This window comes from Etheostoma cragini, chromosome 1 (genome assembly GCF_013103735.1).
Source record: "Etheostoma cragini isolate CJK2018 chromosome 1, CSU_Ecrag_1.0, whole genome shotgun sequence".
NCBI classification, from domain to species: Eukaryota; Metazoa; Chordata; class Actinopteri; order Perciformes; family Percidae; genus Etheostoma; species Etheostoma cragini.
This window is the reverse complement of record NC_048407.1, coordinates 21,436,682-21,454,449: the sequence shown is the minus strand read 5'-3', so window position 1 is coordinate 21,454,449 and position 17,768 is coordinate 21,436,682. Positions and strand designations below refer to the sequence as shown.

The window sequence follows — 17,768 nt, the reverse complement described above, 5'->3', positions numbered from 1 at the left end:
ATATATGTGTGTGTGTGTATATATATCTTAACTCTATTAGGGTATCTTACAGGGTATCTCTACAGGGTATCTTAACTCTATTATATATATATAAATATAATAGAGTTAAGATTTGGAGTTGAATAAACAGTATTCACTACCATTAAAGCCAAAGTTTGGTCTGCCAAAATCCTGTCTCTATAAAAGAGGCCTGTTCATACTTCATTAAATCTTGGACTATGAACAGCTTATTGACCACAAATTTCACCTCAGCACCTTTTTGAATTGCAAATAAAGTTGAATGCAATCAAAACTGAATTTTAAATGATTCATTGATTATTTGAGTGATCAGTCAAACAAATTGTGTGAAGCTTGTAGCCGGCACTATCTTAGGAAGCCATTTGGAGTGAAGGAATATCATTGACCTATTGCACTCTGTCAGGGGTTTGTGGAAAGTTTTTATATTCAATAATTTAAAGTATTGTAATATAAAGATTTGTATTATTTTATAAAAGGCTTTACAATTCAACAAATTATATTTAAAATGTAAAATATTACATTACTTTCTAATCTCCCAAATCTGCAAATACGTTTCATATTTTTTTATTAATGTTTCTTTTGTTGTTCTTTCACATAACTAAGATGTGGAAAAAATAGGCTACGTCAAATAATTTTTCCAAAGGTATATTCTCTATTATGTAAGGGGTCCTTGGCTGAAAAATATTAAACTGGAGGTCATGCACAACAGTGACCTACTTTTAAAATGTTAACTTTATCAAACGTACCATACTTTATCTGATAAAAGTAATTCTGCTGTCCGTGCTGACGGAGGAAGACACCTGTACTAATTATTTTCTTCCATTGAACTGGAGATCTTAGGCTCCTGTTTTTTAATTGTTATTTCATGCTTTACATTTAGTTAAGAATGTGTATAGTTTCTGACGAGTGTCACTTTTTACGCCGGGTTTATTCAATTACTGCACATAATTAAGTGCCGGTGTCAAATAGTAACATTTGCTGATGGGTTGTGGTGTCTATATGCTGGTCTAATATAATAGTAAAATAAAAAAACTTTAATAAGTTTTAGTTTGACCTCGAAAAGCTTTAAGGTTTCTAATAATGGCAGCCTGCAGCTCCGCTCTGGTCTCTTATCTTTCTTCTGCTGCAGGGAATGAGCCCTTATCTTAAACTTGACATATGTCACAAAATGTACCTTTTTTTTACATTATATTTTTTTAATGTTTAAACATTTAGAAATATTTATATTAATAGATCAATATTATTTTGTTTACTAAGTAGAATTTGATTTAAACACGTCGGATTTACTTTATTTTTATTTATGACACAAGTTTGATGCTTTTATTAATAATTACAGTTTATTGACTTACATAAATCTTTAGCTTAGGTTGTACTGATTTTAGGGTTATGAAGCATTTGAAAATGCTCTAAGAAGTGACATAACATACCAAGGTAGGCTCCTTTTCCATTGCAGAAGTTATTTGAACAGTTTACATTTAGTTTATATATATATATATATATATATATATATATATATATATATAACTATGTACATATATATATATATATATAACTATGTACATATATATAACTATGTATATGTATAGTTAATGCTCTAATCTAGCTGTTATGTTTTTTATTCATGATCATTTTTAAAGGATCATGTAAACAAGCTCCTGCGGTCATAATGGGGAAATACACTGTCACCATCTTAAGTTCTTAGCCCGTTTTGGACCGGACGTTACGTAACGTATTGACGTCATTGCGAGCATCCAGCATAAGGGCGTGAAAGAATAAATCCTTAGCTTTCTGTGGCAAAAAAAAAAAGTTGTTTTAATTATCTACTTTAGACCGATTTTAAACAGGGTCATGTGAACAATGAACTCCCGGGGAGTTCTAGCAGCTGTCCGACCTGCAGCAAAGGGCCCAGGTCGGAACCGAACGCGCAGCTGCTGCAACAAGGACTGATCCTCTATAGAGCGGGCTCACGCTCAACCAGGTGAGCTCACCAGGTGCCCCGACAAAGTAGAAAGAAGTTTTGACCCAATGATGCCATTAAACCAAAAAACAAGCTGTTTCATTCTCGGGATCATAAATATTTAAAGCAAGTTTTGGACTCACAATGCAGCTGTGGTGCTTGGCAATAAAGTACTCCCACAATTCTGCATTATAAAATCATCTTATGAACTGTATTTGTATATTCTGTTTGAGTCTGTATTCATAAATCTTTTTCTTTTTAAGAATGATTTAACATGGAACATCTCTTTTAATGCACTGTGTGAACCCTTGGGCTGATCAGTTTATCAGTACATACAGTTTTATTTTTCTTCATTTTTTCATATTAGTGGAGTGGAAAAACTAGTAAACCTGTATTTTAAAAATGGTTACGGCCATTAAAATACTATCTACCTACCTTTCTGTATGCTGCTTTCAGGTGGAGCGGATTGTGGACAAGAGGCGGAACAAGAAGGGTAAGTGGGAGTACCTGATAAGGTGGAAAGGTTATGGAAGTAAGGAGGACACATGGGAGCCAGAGCATCACCTACTGCACTGCGAGGAATTCATTGACCAGTTCAACAGCTTGAGACTGCACTCACACAAACGGCCCAAAGTTCCAAAGAATCGTCAAGAGCCCCTCGTCACCAACCAGCTATCTGCTACAGAAAACTCCAGAGCTCGGTCTGAAGCCCGAAAGAAGAAAAGGACGTTAGGCCCAGCTGTTGGCGTTAGAGTAGGAGCTGTTCTAGGGATTGGAAGTGGAGGGTCAGGACCCACTCAGAAGCAAAGAAAGGTTGGTCTTGGACCTGGGAAACCTGCTTTAGGGGACAGAATAAGCAAAGCCATGACATATAAGGCTCCTCCCCCTGGAGGGCCACCCTTTGTTCACCCAGTGAGGATTCCTCATAATGGACTACAGAATGGAGACATAGATCCTCTCATGTACAGGACAGCAGCAAGGTCGCATAGACTGCCTTTGGACAGAGTGGATGGAGAACTAGGAGACATGGATACCACTGGACAGCAGTTCACTACTGAGTCAGGTAAGGCACTAAGAAATTAAATTAAATGAAAAACAGAGCTCAGCTGATGCTAGATTTTTTATTTCTGGTAGATATGGTTTTTGTCATGTGGAAGTTTCCTCCACATATTTAGATAGGGTTGCCTAACTAATGCCATACTAATTTAAGTGATACAATAAAAATGAGCTGATGGCTAATATCAGCCATGCATATGTATCTGCTTGTTTCTTATGAAAAATGTAGTGGAGGGTGGACTTTTCTACATTAATAATACAGGACATGAATAAAACAGGGACTGAAAGTAGAACTGTGGCCTCACAGCAAGAAGCTTCGGGGTTTGAATCCAAGTCGTTCCGGGCCTTTCCGTGTAGAGTTCTCCCCATGTTTGCATTTACAAGGTTCTCCAGTCAGTGCCCTTGATCAAGGCACTGGCTCAGATCTGGAGTTGGTCCTCGTGCGCTGTCAATGGCTTCACACTGCTCCCTTGAGGGATGGGTCAAATGCAGAGAATGAATTGTGCTTACATCTAGGCAGCTACATACATAGAAGTTAAAAGAAAATTATATTGGCATGATGAGTATTTCCTGTTTCATCACAGATTACTTTTATGCTGCAGAGATATGCTAACACACATCTCTTAAAGCTCCTATTATGGTTCTTTACTACTGGAACAACTGATAACACCTTTTGAATTTTCCATCTGGGTCACAGTCCAGGACCTGCACCACCATAGTTAATCATTACAAACGTTTTCAAAAAGTTATCTTGACTTGTTTAACAGAAAATCCACATTAGAATTGTTTTCTACTTTATTTAAATATCAATGGAAGCATGAAAGCGGTAGAATTAATATCTATGTTTCCATTGTCACTGTCCATAATACATATTAAAGGAATGTTTTGTCCTCTTATGAGACACGGGTACTTTTACTGTTCTATACTTGAGATACAAAGAACGTGCAGAATGGGTCCATATTGGTATAGAGGGCTTTGCAATTAACCAAATCTTTAAACGTGATAAGGATTTTGGCCCCTAACCATCACAAAACAATAATATTTTTCACATTCAAAAGTGCTATAAAATTATTTTCATAAAGTTGCCTACACTGCTCCACTGAACTCAGGTGAACATTTATCCAATCTCTCTCCCCTTTGAGGTTTTGCAACAGTGACAGGACGTCCTCTTGCAACGTCATGACAAGCAAATTAAACAAATAAAAATAAAATGGTCCCTCAGCACTTGTTTTGTTGCTATACTGTTTATAAAATGAGTGTTAACGTTAAATCATCTATATCACGTAATGGTATATTAAGGTACCGTCAATTCGCTGGATTCTTCTAGAAAGAATCTAGGAAATAAGCCCACTAACGACAGCCACATCATTGTTTATATTTTGGCACAATGTTTAGTAATGACAGTGGTAGCGGTTGTGGTCAGTAAAAATGTGATCTTAGATTGCAAAATGTGTCTGGAAAAGACACATGCAAAAAGTATCTGGAATTGTTAATTTGCTATGACTAGTGACTTTTTAAGCGCAAGTTGGGTATACAGCTTTCCTGCATTATTCATCTTGAAATCACTCATGGTCAAAACAGGCTCTCATTGAGGACTTTTAGTAGTTTCAATTCTCCACTGACTTTTTTTTCTCATCATTTCTCACGTATGCATTACTAAATCTTAGATAAATGACCCATGCACTGCTTAATTGTGGTTCTTTCTTCTTTGATCCATTTAGCTTTCACAGAAAACTTTTCAATGTGGGTGTCAAACTACAGTTTTTGGATTCATGTCCCCTAAAGATCGCATCGCTCCCATGAGTCAAGGTTTCTTTGTGTGGAAAAAGCCTGATAACGATGGAAAGTAATTAAGACTACGTATCAAATGCAAAAGTTTTGCAAAGCAGGAAAAGAAACGTAGCTCGGTGTATGGTAATCAAGCTGGAAATATTCATGCAAACAACAAAAGTTCAAATTCAGTGAATCCTGCAGTGATAGACAACTAACAAAGAAATGGCTAACAACAAAATTCCTATAAACAGCAGTCTACACTTGGTGTGCATGTACTAATATCTGACTCCATTTAAAGATTATTTTAATGATAAAGAATTTTATTTTTTAGTTTATTCTCATGTAATTTTAATACAGTATTTTGTGGGTAAAAAGTAAAAATGTTGGCCTTTACATTTTCAAAGCAACCTCCTCGTTCAACTTTAACATGCATGCAGATAGATGTTCATGGCAACATGTGATATTATAATGGACAAAATTAGGTTGTCAACCACCGAGGTTGAGAAATACAAAACATTTTACACCTAATTTTTTTAATTGATATATTCTGTCATAAGTGTCTAATAACTACTCAAGTCTGAGAAGACACATTGAATGGATTTGTCATCCCTCCTCTGTGTCAGGCTCCCCTCTCGCCAATGGCAAGATGCATCTACACAGCTCAGTAAAGCGGAAGTTGGCTGAGGAGAAAGGCTATGTGTTCGACAAGCGGCTCAGGTACAACGTGCGACAGAACGAGACCAGCTGTCGATTCCGAGACATTGTAGTCAGGAAGGAGGAAGGCTTCACGCATGTTCTGCTCTCCAGTCAAACAACAGACAACAACGCTCTGACACCAGAGGTGAGACTGGGAATGTACATTTGTCCCCCATGTTTTTGTGTTTCTCTCCATGGATCAATGCATCGCAGGTGCATCAGCTTAAATTGCATTAAAAATGGCAAAGTTATTAATAATTATCAAAAAGAAATGATTTAAGTAAATGACAAAATAATGATTTAATTTACACTTACCTTAAAACAGGAAAATGATAATTAATTGGAAATTACTTAATGTCCCATAAAATATACTACCCATAAAATATACTACTCTTTAATAACTAGTAAAAGTTTAATGATTTTTGAGCTCTTGACATATTAGAGGTTGGCAAGATTTACCTCTGTACTAAATTCAATAGCAAGCATTTCTTCACAAAATTGATTAACTTAAAGTAAAACAAACAGTATCTAATCCAGTCTTGCATTGCCAGATCTATCTCCACAGCGCTGTGAAGTAAAGTCTGGCAATGCAATTTACTTTGTCCACGGGAAACCGCTCCAATCGGTCTCAAAACTTCCCAGTTAGAGAATAAATGCCATACACATATTCTTTGTAAAATTGTATGGTCATTCGCCGAAAGAACTTGCCATTTTCAGCATTTGGCTCGCTAGCTCAAAGTTTGTCATTGTTTCCCGTAGCTTAGGGATTTTGAGAACGGCAACAAAGAGAGCAGAAGGGGCCTGACATCACATGCCAAATGTCAGGCTTTATCCTATCGTTGATCCAGACCAGTGGTTTCCAAACTTTTTCAGCTCAAGAGAGAAATTTGGTGTCTCCCCGGGACCCAAATTTACAAAAATACACCATGAATCATTGTAACATCTACATTTTTAAACTGTGGACAAAAGATGGAACAAACCATGAATTTAAATGTATATGAAGTATATTTATTCCATTATAAAAGTAAACAAAAACCGTAAAGGTCTCTATTCTCCTTTCTGTGTCTCACTCCTTTCTCAACTCATTTTCTTATCCCCTCCTAGGATGAGAGAAGAGAGAGAGAGAAAAAAAAACAAAGCATCTGAGCTGAACAGACCAGGGTAGAAAAAAAGAACGCTAATTCACATAAGATTGACATTCATTTTACTCTGCCAATTGGCGACCCAATAAAACGGGTCTGCGACCCATTTTGGGTCCCGACCCTAAGTTTGGGAAACATTGATCCAGACTATATTATTTCTTACTAAAAGAAACAGAAGAAGTGTGTGAGTGTGAAAGAATGTGCATGTTTTTGTTCAGCCTCTGAGTACTACGATCACAACAATACAGTTCAGTGAAAGTGGAGGTGCCAGTTCACCGCCTGGGCACTGCCAAGGTGCTCTTGAGCAAGGCACCAAACACGCAAAACCTGCTTGGGGCGCCTTTCCATGGGCAGCCCCCTCACTCTGACATCTCTCCATTTAGTGCATGTGTATGTAATTAAGGCCTGTATGTAATGTGTGTAATAACAACAGAGTGTAAATTGTAAATTCCCCTTGCGGGATTAACGAAGTATTGTTATTAATAACGTTACACCAAATAAATAGCATACGTATACATTGACAAACTTTGACAGTCCTGTGCTTAGCCCGTACACTGTGCATTATGCTACTCCTATTACATTACCAGTCCATGCTATGTTAAATGGCTGACCAGGCTGTGAAGAGTTGTTGGACCCAAATGTTGAGGGATGCAGTTGTTTGTCCGAATGTGCAGGTCTGAGGCTTAACATGTAAGCACCTTGGTGTTAGCTTCCTTTATGGTTAGCTGTTGCTGTAGCCGGCAGACTTTGTGTCACAGCGGCTGGTGCTACATTTTTTTACTCGAGGCAGGCTCTTGCGTCGCTAATGTAGAAAGAGTCCAATGTGGGACTGCATGGTGGAGGTCAAAGAGCCATCCAGTGACGAGAGAGAAGAGTTGTTGCTGCTCCTGCAGCGGGGGTGAGTAAGAGAAAGAAGATGCAGCGGGGGAGGGATCTGTTCAATAAGATGACGTCAGAGTTTAGAGGTCTGGCTCAGGTGCATCTTAGATAGACTACGGTAATAGAGTTCGTATACCGAAGTTTACAGGACGCCCAGTTTGATAAGTCACATAAATGAACGCATCACCTGTGTCCCAGTGGTCCCTGCAGTATCAATACCTATGTATAATAATGTAACTTTTTGATTGTATCCCACTTGCCATGGATCTCTGTTTGTGAAATATAAATGTGCAACGTTTCGTCATTAACTGCTGTAGAGATGGCCTGGGCCTATTCAGGTACTCTTAATCTGTTCCAGGAGAGGTATTCAACTTTAGAAAACTGTTGTTTTATTTGACAGCTGACAGGTGTGAATATATTTAGCTGCATGAATCTGACACAGTGAGTTGCTAAAAAAAGAGCATGAACGCTCAGCAAAAAAGGTTAGGAAATAACTCCTGGACTCTGTCCTGAATACCGAAACAGAAAGTTCCTGCCAAACAAGATTGCTACAAGTAGAGTAATTAGGGATACGCACAGCATAACTCAGGGTTATGCCGTCTGTAGTTATTGCAGCAAAACGTCAGTTGAACTAAAGCATACCACTGCTTTTTACTTAGAAATAACACTCATGACTAAAGATTAACGCTATATTTTCTGTTTTGTCTAATAAGCCTGAGATTGTTTGGTTCAAACCGGTGTTGTTGCAAGAAGCCAAATTGATAACTAACATCTGGTTAATACTCAAGATATGATATTCAACATGCTAAGAAAAAGCCCAAGCAATTTGGCGACTTGTTTGCTCCACTTTTTCAATGTTACCCAGATCCTTTTATACAAAATCAGCTGTTAAGATAAAAGGGTTAATTTAGATTTTTGCAATGACAGAATGTAATGATGAATGACTGAAACTGAAAACAGATGTTTGTGCTTGATAAAATCAATAAAAATAAGTTTTTAGGAAATTATTCATAAATTGCTGATTTACCATTGCAGTGAACATCTTTGAAAACATGATGTTTCTAATTTTAGGTGCACTTATGATCAGGTATGATTATAAACCAGCTGAGTCTTCTCTACAGGCATTTATAATTTACACTTACGCTTTTGTGTTCACTGGCTTTTCACAGGTTTTCTCACAGTCTCCTCAGCAATTTGTCGATCACCTGCTAGCTCCATGTCAATCAAACATCTAGTGCCAGAACCAACTATAAATTCTTGATTCAAGAGTTGTGCTGTGACTTACTATAATCTGTCACAGTGATGGACATGTATATCCGCGTTCTATCTAAGCCTATAATTCCAACATTGGATCTAACACTATACTGTACCTGTTTTGGAGTGTTTATGATTGCCACTGTCACAATGTGGCGCTTTACATGAGGTTTGAAAATGACATCTTAATAATGGTGGGACGTCTACAACACTGAATGTGGTTTACTTGCTCTCTGCTCTGATACTGCAGCTGCTTGCGTTGTGAGAATCCACTTGTAGAGTTGGCTGCCTGCAGGAAAGTACCAGCCTGCAGTTGGTTGCTCATTTGCACATTCCAATCAACAACAAGCTGCTCAATTAAAAATGTCCCCTGGAACTATTTGGTAACTTGCTTTTACAGTCCAGTATATGCTTTCCCCGATCTTTTTTGCTTTTGGAACTGTGTGTACTGACTATTGTGACATTTTGTTAGCCTCTGCTTTACCTGATTGCATAAAGGGATAATTGATGAAGTACCATGTGGTTGTACCAGCAGTTAGTTTTTAATGTGTCAATGTGACAAATTGTTTTTGGAATTATGCATAAATGTTTTTAAAATTTTTACAATTAACATGCCGTGTTTTTACATTTACTGAGCATTAACTGATAGTGATTCTTACCAGTGTTAGCCTACGCAATGTCATTGAGGTGTATATTCAATATTTACTTTGCCAATATACTTATTAAGCAAAGCATTCTAACCATTCTCAATTCTAGTTATGTTAATTTATGAACCTTTTTTTGTAAACTAATCTATTATAAGTTGACACTTAGAAAACATTTTAAAGAAACGGATAACAGATTCCTTTGAGGTCAATTAATATAATATTGAGTTTAGTCATAGATAATGGCATGTGTCACAATTATCCACCTCTGTATAGAAAATCATCATAAATAAACAGGATTTCCAACCCCTCAGATGGCAGGATGCGTCTTATATCTTCCATGGGGGGGTTCTGGCTTTGATACAGCGCCGTATGCACGGCAGCCTGTACTTTATAGGCACTGAAGTGGCCTAAACTGTGTGTGTGTGTTTGTGTGTGCTTTCATGTGTGACAGTAAGCCCGTAAGCTGCGGGCTTATCAAACCGCTCTGATAGCTCCCTCACTGTTGCTCAGTCTTTGAAGCTACAGAAACAAGAGAGTCGGCGGATCTGCCTACTGAATGGCTTTCGACAACCTTAAAAAATATCCCCAAACATATGTCATGCGAACACTCAATGCTTCCTTTAAATGAGAAAGTCCCCCAAGTTGTTAACTGGTACTCTTTCCGTCACCTTTCTGGCTTGACGCACAGTAGCTGCAACTGTGCTATTGGTATTAACATCCTGTGTTTTATGACAATCATACTATCAAATAACACACTGACTACAAGAATTTGACATTATATTTTGACATTTGAATGAGCAAAGTAGCATTTGACCTAGAACTGCAGTGGGATCCATAAAAACGCCTCTGAGACACCTCGACTGTGTCCTAAATCATTCCCCATTCACTGTGTGACCATAATCCCTGTCCGCAATTTTATTTGAGCTTATGTATCTCCATGGCACTCTATTTACCTTACTATTAACTCGAGAATTGGGGGATCACATATCACACAAAAATCCATCTTGTCCATCAGGCTATAAGTAGTGCATTCGTGTCTGAACTACCAGCTTACCGAACCAATCAGTGTCTGATAAAGGTGTTAGTAGCAGCTACGGGAATGTTTTAGGTGTGAATGGCAGCCGCAATTGTTCATTTAAAACACTTCTTAGATGGTTCTGTGTAACAAACTATCTGTTCTAGACTGTCTGTTCTATATGGAGCAGTGAACAAGGTAGTGGGTTTGGATATAGCCCCAAATAAAAGCAAGTGTTTTCTGCTTTGAGAAATCAAAAAGGTCCTACAGAAAATATAATAAACATCAAAAGGCCCTAGGAAACTGGGAAGAACTATAAAAAGGGCATACAATGTGATTGATTGACTTATACCCACTCCTAGAGGTGGTGATTTCATTTCTAGATGCTTGCTGTTGCAAGTTTCTTTGTTGTGGATACCATCTTTTGTTTGTCTGCAAATGTCCTTGAGGCATCTGCTCAGTGCAAACGAATGTCACTTTGACTGCTCTCTTCTACCTCTCTGTTGCACAGACTGGAACCAGCATCTGCCCATCGCCTTTTTCCTATTTTTGTATCTGTGCAGGCTTTTTAATTTACCTTGCTAGAAAAACATCACTTGCAGTCCCACACACACATTATAGTTAATTCTGGGGACAGATTATGTGCTTTGTCATAGTGAATTAAATTAACTTTGAGGTTGAATGGTTAATATAGGTCAGGGGGTTATAATCTAATTAAAATGCCGCAATAGAGTGTACTGTAGACAGTGTGGGCTTCCAGACAACTTCTTATCAGGTTGGCTGTCTGACAATGTAGGCTTGCTACCTTCTTCATCACATCAAGCAAAGTCCAACCACTGGTCTGTTGATGCTGAATGATGCACTGCTGATATTAATTGTATGTTGTCAACATACAGTCAAGTCAGTTGTTGCTAGCAGGCAGGCTGACAAGGAAACTGGTTGCCCAGCAAGTTGTTATGTAAACATCTCAGCTGCGGTCTGAGCTAAGCGAGAAATTAATTTTAAAGGAGAATTCCGGCCAATTTTTATGTTAATCTTGATTGCTACAGAAATGCAAGTACTTTTGTGAGTACCTGAGTCGATGCAGGCAACACTGAGTAACTGCAGCTATGTGTACAAGCTTCCACTGTGCTAAAACGGCAGTTAATGGGGCAAGTTTTAGAGTGCTTTTGTGCTTCTTAACAGACACACAATGCAATTAATATGTCTGTTGAACATGAACAGGGCCCTTGCGTAACATCAAAATGTGTTTTCAACTCAGACATTGTTTTAATTCACCTACCCTGTCTTGATCTTTCCGGTGGGTAGCTTGATTGTATGGTTAGCTGCTAGAGCTAGCTGTTAGCTGATATTGATAAATGTGTTCAGCCAGGCTTTTTTGAAAATCATAAAGCAGCAGTTCCATGTGTATTTGTAGCTCATCCATTTTGTGTGTGATCAATCTGGTGCTGGTGAGTAAGAGGCTTGACAGTGTAGAACAATACCGTTGCTGTCAACGGGCTTATCTGCTAATGTTAGCTACCAATTGTTACCTTGAAACCATCCAGCAAAGCTCATCTGTTTCATCTGGGGTCTGATAAACAGTAAATTCATCAAATTCCGTCAACAGTTCCATGTACACAACATACAAGAAGGCAAGGGTCCATGCACAGATAGAAATGTCATGAGGTGGCTTCCAACGGGTTGCAATCATTCTCTCAACAGGTGTAAGTCCAGAAAACACAGCTTGTTTCTGAGTCCCAGAGAGCTGAAAGGCTGACAGGTCATTCATTCATTCATTCAAGACCTTAACAGTAACAGGCACAGTCACATTTAACAAGGCGGAGATTTTGGATACAATACTGTTCTAGAACTGACCAACGGGAGCGAACTCCCAGAACATGTGTAGATATGTGCCTTGTGCTTTAATTGGGCAGAAAGTGCATAAAGGGCTGTTAATTATTTTCATGTGATGCATTTTCACGGGGTGAGATATGTCCTATGAATGAAATTGTAGTGAATCTGCTGATGGTCTGGATTGTGAGATACTTCTGGAATGTTAGACCATACATCATGCCAGTCGAGATCAATACCCAGGCCTGGGCCATCACGTGCCCAGATCCTCTCAATAGGAAGGGCAGAGCGGCCAGAAGACCACCCAGAACTAAGAAAAAGCCTACACACCATACCACGTTTTTTAGGCTGCATAGTAAATAACTTCCAAATAGGATGAATGGGCAAAGGCCTCTGCCGACCTTAACTGGAGGTAAAAGAAAAAGATTAACGTGGTGGATCTAATATGTTCTGCAAGTCAGAGAATGGTAACAAGCCAACCTCGCTAAAGATGTGTTTTAAACAACAAACTCCCCTTTGTTCCCACTGTGGGTTATCGGCCTCCCACCAATCAGGAGTGCTATATTATTGCATATAGGGGGAAAAGTGTTCCAGTTACAAGCTACATGGCAGTATGTTTCAGCTAATCTCCAAGTCTTGATAAAGATGTGAGATAATGGGGCCAAAGCGTACTTGGCACAGTTTGTTAGAAACGTTGGCACAAAGAACGTCACGAGTGACCAAGGCTATCATGGTATCTTCTAAGGACCCCGAGCAAACGGATGTATCTGGATTCAACCAGGTGAGAAGGGACCTCAACACAAAGGAAAATAAATAGTGTTTGAAGTTAGGAATTGAGAGGCTACCATCCTCTTGTCTTTTATGTAGACATCTTGAGTTGCAGCTGCTTGCTTTTCCACATACATTTTAGATACTGCCAGATTGTGCTATATAATTGTTGTGTGAATTTGATTTTCTAGTGCTGGTCCAAAAGAATGTGGCTACCCTTGATGTATGCTTCCATTTTAACATGAATTTCTTGACACAATAATCGTTCCTTCCACTTTGTTGAAAGAATTTGTTGTTTGTAGATGTGTTAAAAAGGATATGTTGTCACTTTATTAATGCATTTAGTATTTTTATTTGCAAGAAGATTAAAAGCACCAGGAGAAGAATTTAAACCAGATTATTTCTGAATATATATGTAACTTTTAGACCAGCACATATAGAATTAGATCCTGAAAATCTGTGGTCCTCAAATTGCAAACATATTAATCCCATGGTGCCTTCTCTAGATGAATAGCATTGTTGTGAATGCACTTTTCACAAGCTGTAAGTATTGTAGATAAAGAAATGAGCATTGTAGCATTCTCTGAGTTTGTCATTATTTCTTCTAGGCCTGTCTCCCAAATTAATTTTGAGTAGATGTCAAGCCTTACTCTAAGGACTGAACATCTATAAGTGTATCTTTTTTTCTTCTTCATGTGTCAGGTGAGTTAATAATATAATATGCTCCTCCTATTTCTCTTCAGATCATGAAGGAAGTGTGTCGAGCTTTGGGAAATGCAGCTGCTGATGACAGTAAATTATTATTGCTCAGCTCCGTGGGGACTGTTTTCTGCAGTGGCCTGGAGCCGTCGTATCTGATAGGCCGTCTGTCCACTGACCGCAGAAAAGAGAGCAGCCGTATCACAGATGCCGTTCGGTAAGAAGAAATCATCCATCAATTCATTAGACTTGACTGGGTTAGTACTGATCGTTCTGTGACCCCTTTAGGGAGTTTGTGTTGGCCTTCATCCACTTCAAGAAACCCATTGTGGCAGCAGTAAACGGACCTGCTCTGGGCTTAGGGGCATCCATCCTGCCCCTGTGTGATGTGGTGTGGGCCAGTGAGAGGGCCTGGTTCCAAACCCCATGTGCAGCCCTCCACCTCACCCCCTCTGGATGCTCCTCCTACACCTTCCCCCAGATCCTTGGTGTAGCACTGGTGGGTCCCAACAGTATCAAGGCGCCTGGCAAATTTCACTTGATCTAATTTGACTTCTCTGATAAACAACTAATTACCCTGTGTTTACCCAAATCTAACATTTTTAGAGTGCATGACGTATTGAAAATGCTTGGTAATTCCCACGCTTTCTGTCCCCAATGGTAGGCCAATGAGATGCTGTTCTGTGGAAGAAAACTTACAGCACAAGAAGCATGCAGTCGAGGTCTGGTGTCGCAGGTCTTCTGGCCAACCACATTCAACCAAGAAGTGATGCTGCGTGTGAAGGAAATGGCATCATGCAATGCAGTGGTAGGTTCTGATCTAGATGACCCAGGGGAAAGCCTTTTTTATGTAACCAAATAACCCTCCTCCCTTCCGTGTTTTAAAAAGGTTTTAGAAGAATCCAAATGCCTGGTGAGGAGTATCCTCATGCCACTCCTGGAGGAAGTGAATGACAAAGAGTGCCGGATGCTGAAGCAGCTGTGGTGTTCAACCAAAGGACTAGAGGCCCTCTTCAGTTACCTGCACAACAAGGCGTATGAGAAGTGATGATCAACACCCAGAAATCTGATGGATGTGGGTTAAAGGCTATCTACAGAGAGACATCCAGGATGATAACGGTGTGATCTCAAATTGAAGGAAAGGTTGCATTAAGGGTCTTTGTTTCGATCCATCAGTGACGGGATTCTCTGGAGTACAGTTTGCTTACATGTCTACCAACAATAAGTGGTCATCTTTGTCTTCTGTTAATCAACATATATTTATTGGACCCATACCTGTTTAGATGTTTTATTCTCAATGAGTCAAAGAGGAAAGGGCCAAATGCGCATTGCTTAAATACACACTGATGGTTGTTCCTCAGGGAGATACAGAGTGTCTCTGTACATATGTATGTGTGTATGAAATGATCAGGATGTCTGAAATCAGAGTATGTCTATAAATAGGTGATATGTTTTTTTTTAATATATATATATAAAATTACAAGTGTGTAAGAGATTTTCTTTCTGAATATAAGGATTTTCTTTTGCTTATTGTATTGTACTGAAGTGTATATCAGAGTTTGCACGAGGACACCGTTTATGCTCCTTAAATGCAAAATCCGTCCTCTCTGTATGGACAGAAGAAAACCTGCAACAAGTGTTCATACATGCCCATACCTGTCAGTGGATCACATTCAGTGACTGCTTTAAACTTCATGAAACACTTAAAAGAAATGTAACCTCTTTTTTCATCATGCTATTCATTGTTCAAACTGTAAAGTCTTGATTACACAGAACAGACATCTTGTTTGCCAGTAAATTCATTATCATCATCACACCGTCATTACATGAAATTAAGATTAATACCTGTGTACTAATGAGACCGTCAGGTGATTAGTGCGTAAGTACATTTAATATGATCCTTATATTGTCAAAATTCATCTGCTTTAAAAAAAGATTTCACCTACAACAAAAACGGCAAGAGAATCATTAAACTTGTATAAATACAAATAGAATCATTTAATGCAAATCAGGAAGATATGTGGAAACTGAGAACACTGGAAGCCTCATGGGAATGCTGGCACTAAACATACAAATGGGTCCATTTTATCTAAGTCAAATGGCACTTTGTGTTTGAGTACAACATTACTTTACATGATTAAATGAAGGGGGGGGCACATATCACATGGAAGGATTCAGCAGATTCATTAGTTTGAGCTACATATAGTAGCTGTGCATGCAGTAACGTGGTGGTTCATATGTATTACATGGCTTCCAGGTATCAATGCAGAAAGTCATTGTGTGAAACGCGTGATCATCATACTGACATTACCTGACAGTATTTCTTAGTTGTGTATTTATATTTCACAGCACACAAAAGAGATTATAATCACTTAGTCCTCGTGGTAATCACATTGTGACTACACTAATTGTCAGTGATCTATATTGTGGAAACGCAAACAGTCATGTAGCTGGAGTCGACTCTGTCCTTATCTGCATGTGATGACCCAAGATTTCAAGAAATTTTACATTGGGATGTATATTACACCTGGGGATCTATTTTGTTTTACCAAAAAAATGTTGTTCTGTGAAAATTATTTTGTAAATCTCTGAAGATATTTGTCAATTTTTGCAGTGGTACACATGCAGTACAGAATGATATATTATGTGGACTGTTTTGTGTGACTAATGGCATGTAATATACTGTATATATACATGTGTTGCCTGTCTGAATACCTTGTATTTCAAGGTACAATATGTTTTGTATAAACATTGTAATTATTGTTAGAAATGGTGCCGTTTATTTTTGTATTTATTTGAGATAACTGTTTGAATGTGCGGTGCCATGTGGTTTTATTTTCTCCAGAAGAACCCCAACTCTCTTCATCATCCTTTATAAAATATCCCATAAAACCTTTGAACAAAATGGGTCAGATCATTTATACATGCATTATTTCAAAGACCAAAATATGTAAACACTATTCTCACTTGAATGTTAACATTTTCAGTTGACATGGGATAAGGTCATTTGTTGGAAATTATCAAAAGGCATCTTAGATAATTAGGGCTGGGCATCATTCTAACATTTTTTGATACTGATACCAATACCGTGAGTTTGATAACGGTTCCTGAACAATACTTTTTTCAATACCAATTTAAAAAAATCAATTTTAACAAAAAGGGATTACAACATTACACATTTTGGCACAAATCTTTTAATTTATTTTTCAGCTCTTACTGCGTGGGCACCATCTCCATGCATGACGTAGTTTTTCCTGTGTGTCTCTGTGACGTGTAACATTAGACAGCCAATCAGCAGCTTTATAAGATCTTGGTAGAAACACGCTGCACACCTATTGGCTCACTGACGCCGATGAGATTTACTCCTTAGGTATTGAAATTGGGTATCAATTGACAAGGCATTTTTTTATACTCAATGCTAAGGAGGAAATTTGGTCTGTGCTTAAAAAAGTATTACATCCGGTACAGATCAACAGCTGATCAATTAAATGAATTTTTTTGAATTTCAGAATTGTCAATTTGAAGAGTAAGACTCCAGTAATACTTCGTGAGGTTGTTTAAACTTCCATCATTAATTTTTTTTTTTTTTTTGATTGCAGGGAATTATTAATAGTTTGATGAAGGAATTTAAGTCATTAAATACTTTCCTTAAATTTACAAGGAAAATACAACACACTTTCACTTAAGCTCATGAAAACATTTGTAGTTGTGTTAATAGTGCCTGTGCATTTATCCTAACTTGTCAGATATATAATCAGCTACAGAAACAAGCAGTTTTGTAACCAAAGGTTCCATTAGGCTTAAATAATGAAGTAGTTGTTGGATTTTGAGGTCCCTACAGTCACCTCTTCAACCATATTCCTCTTGTGTTGTTATAACAAAAAACAGTTAATATCCCTGATTCTTGCTTGGATTTAGGGTCCCAAAGAGAGATGAGATCGACCTGTGTAACGTGGCTACTGAATGCAAATCACTCTGCTCCACTGAGCGATAATCACACTATCCTAATCACACATGGGATCTATTTTTCA

General features: G+C 38.2%; 1 protein-coding gene and 1 long non-coding RNA gene across 2 annotated transcripts in view; both read left to right on the top strand.

Moving 5' to 3' along the window:
• Window positions 1-16,857, top strand: part of LOC117943915 (chromodomain Y-like protein 2) — a 27,047-nt gene extending 10,190 nt beyond the window's left edge. The window contains exons 2-7 of the mRNA XM_034870354.1: window positions 2,432-3,038; window positions 5,428-5,645; window positions 13,782-13,954; window positions 14,026-14,236; window positions 14,402-14,545; window positions 14,627-16,857. Of these exons, the coding sequence (XP_034726245.1) occupies window positions 2,432-3,038; window positions 5,428-5,645; window positions 13,782-13,954; window positions 14,026-14,236; window positions 14,402-14,545; window positions 14,627-14,785 (1,512 nt within the window). The 3' untranslated portion in view covers window positions 14,786-16,857. The remainder of the gene's footprint in view (window positions 1-2,431; window positions 3,039-5,427; window positions 5,646-13,781; window positions 13,955-14,025; window positions 14,237-14,401; window positions 14,546-14,626) is intronic.
• On the top strand, window positions 9,350-11,971 carry LOC117943939. Its single transcript, XR_004656462.1, has 3 exons — window positions 9,350-9,362; window positions 10,574-10,576; window positions 11,914-11,971. It is a non-coding gene; the product is annotated as an uncharacterized LOC117943939 (long non-coding RNA).
• Window positions 16,858-17,768: the final 911 nt, after the last annotated feature.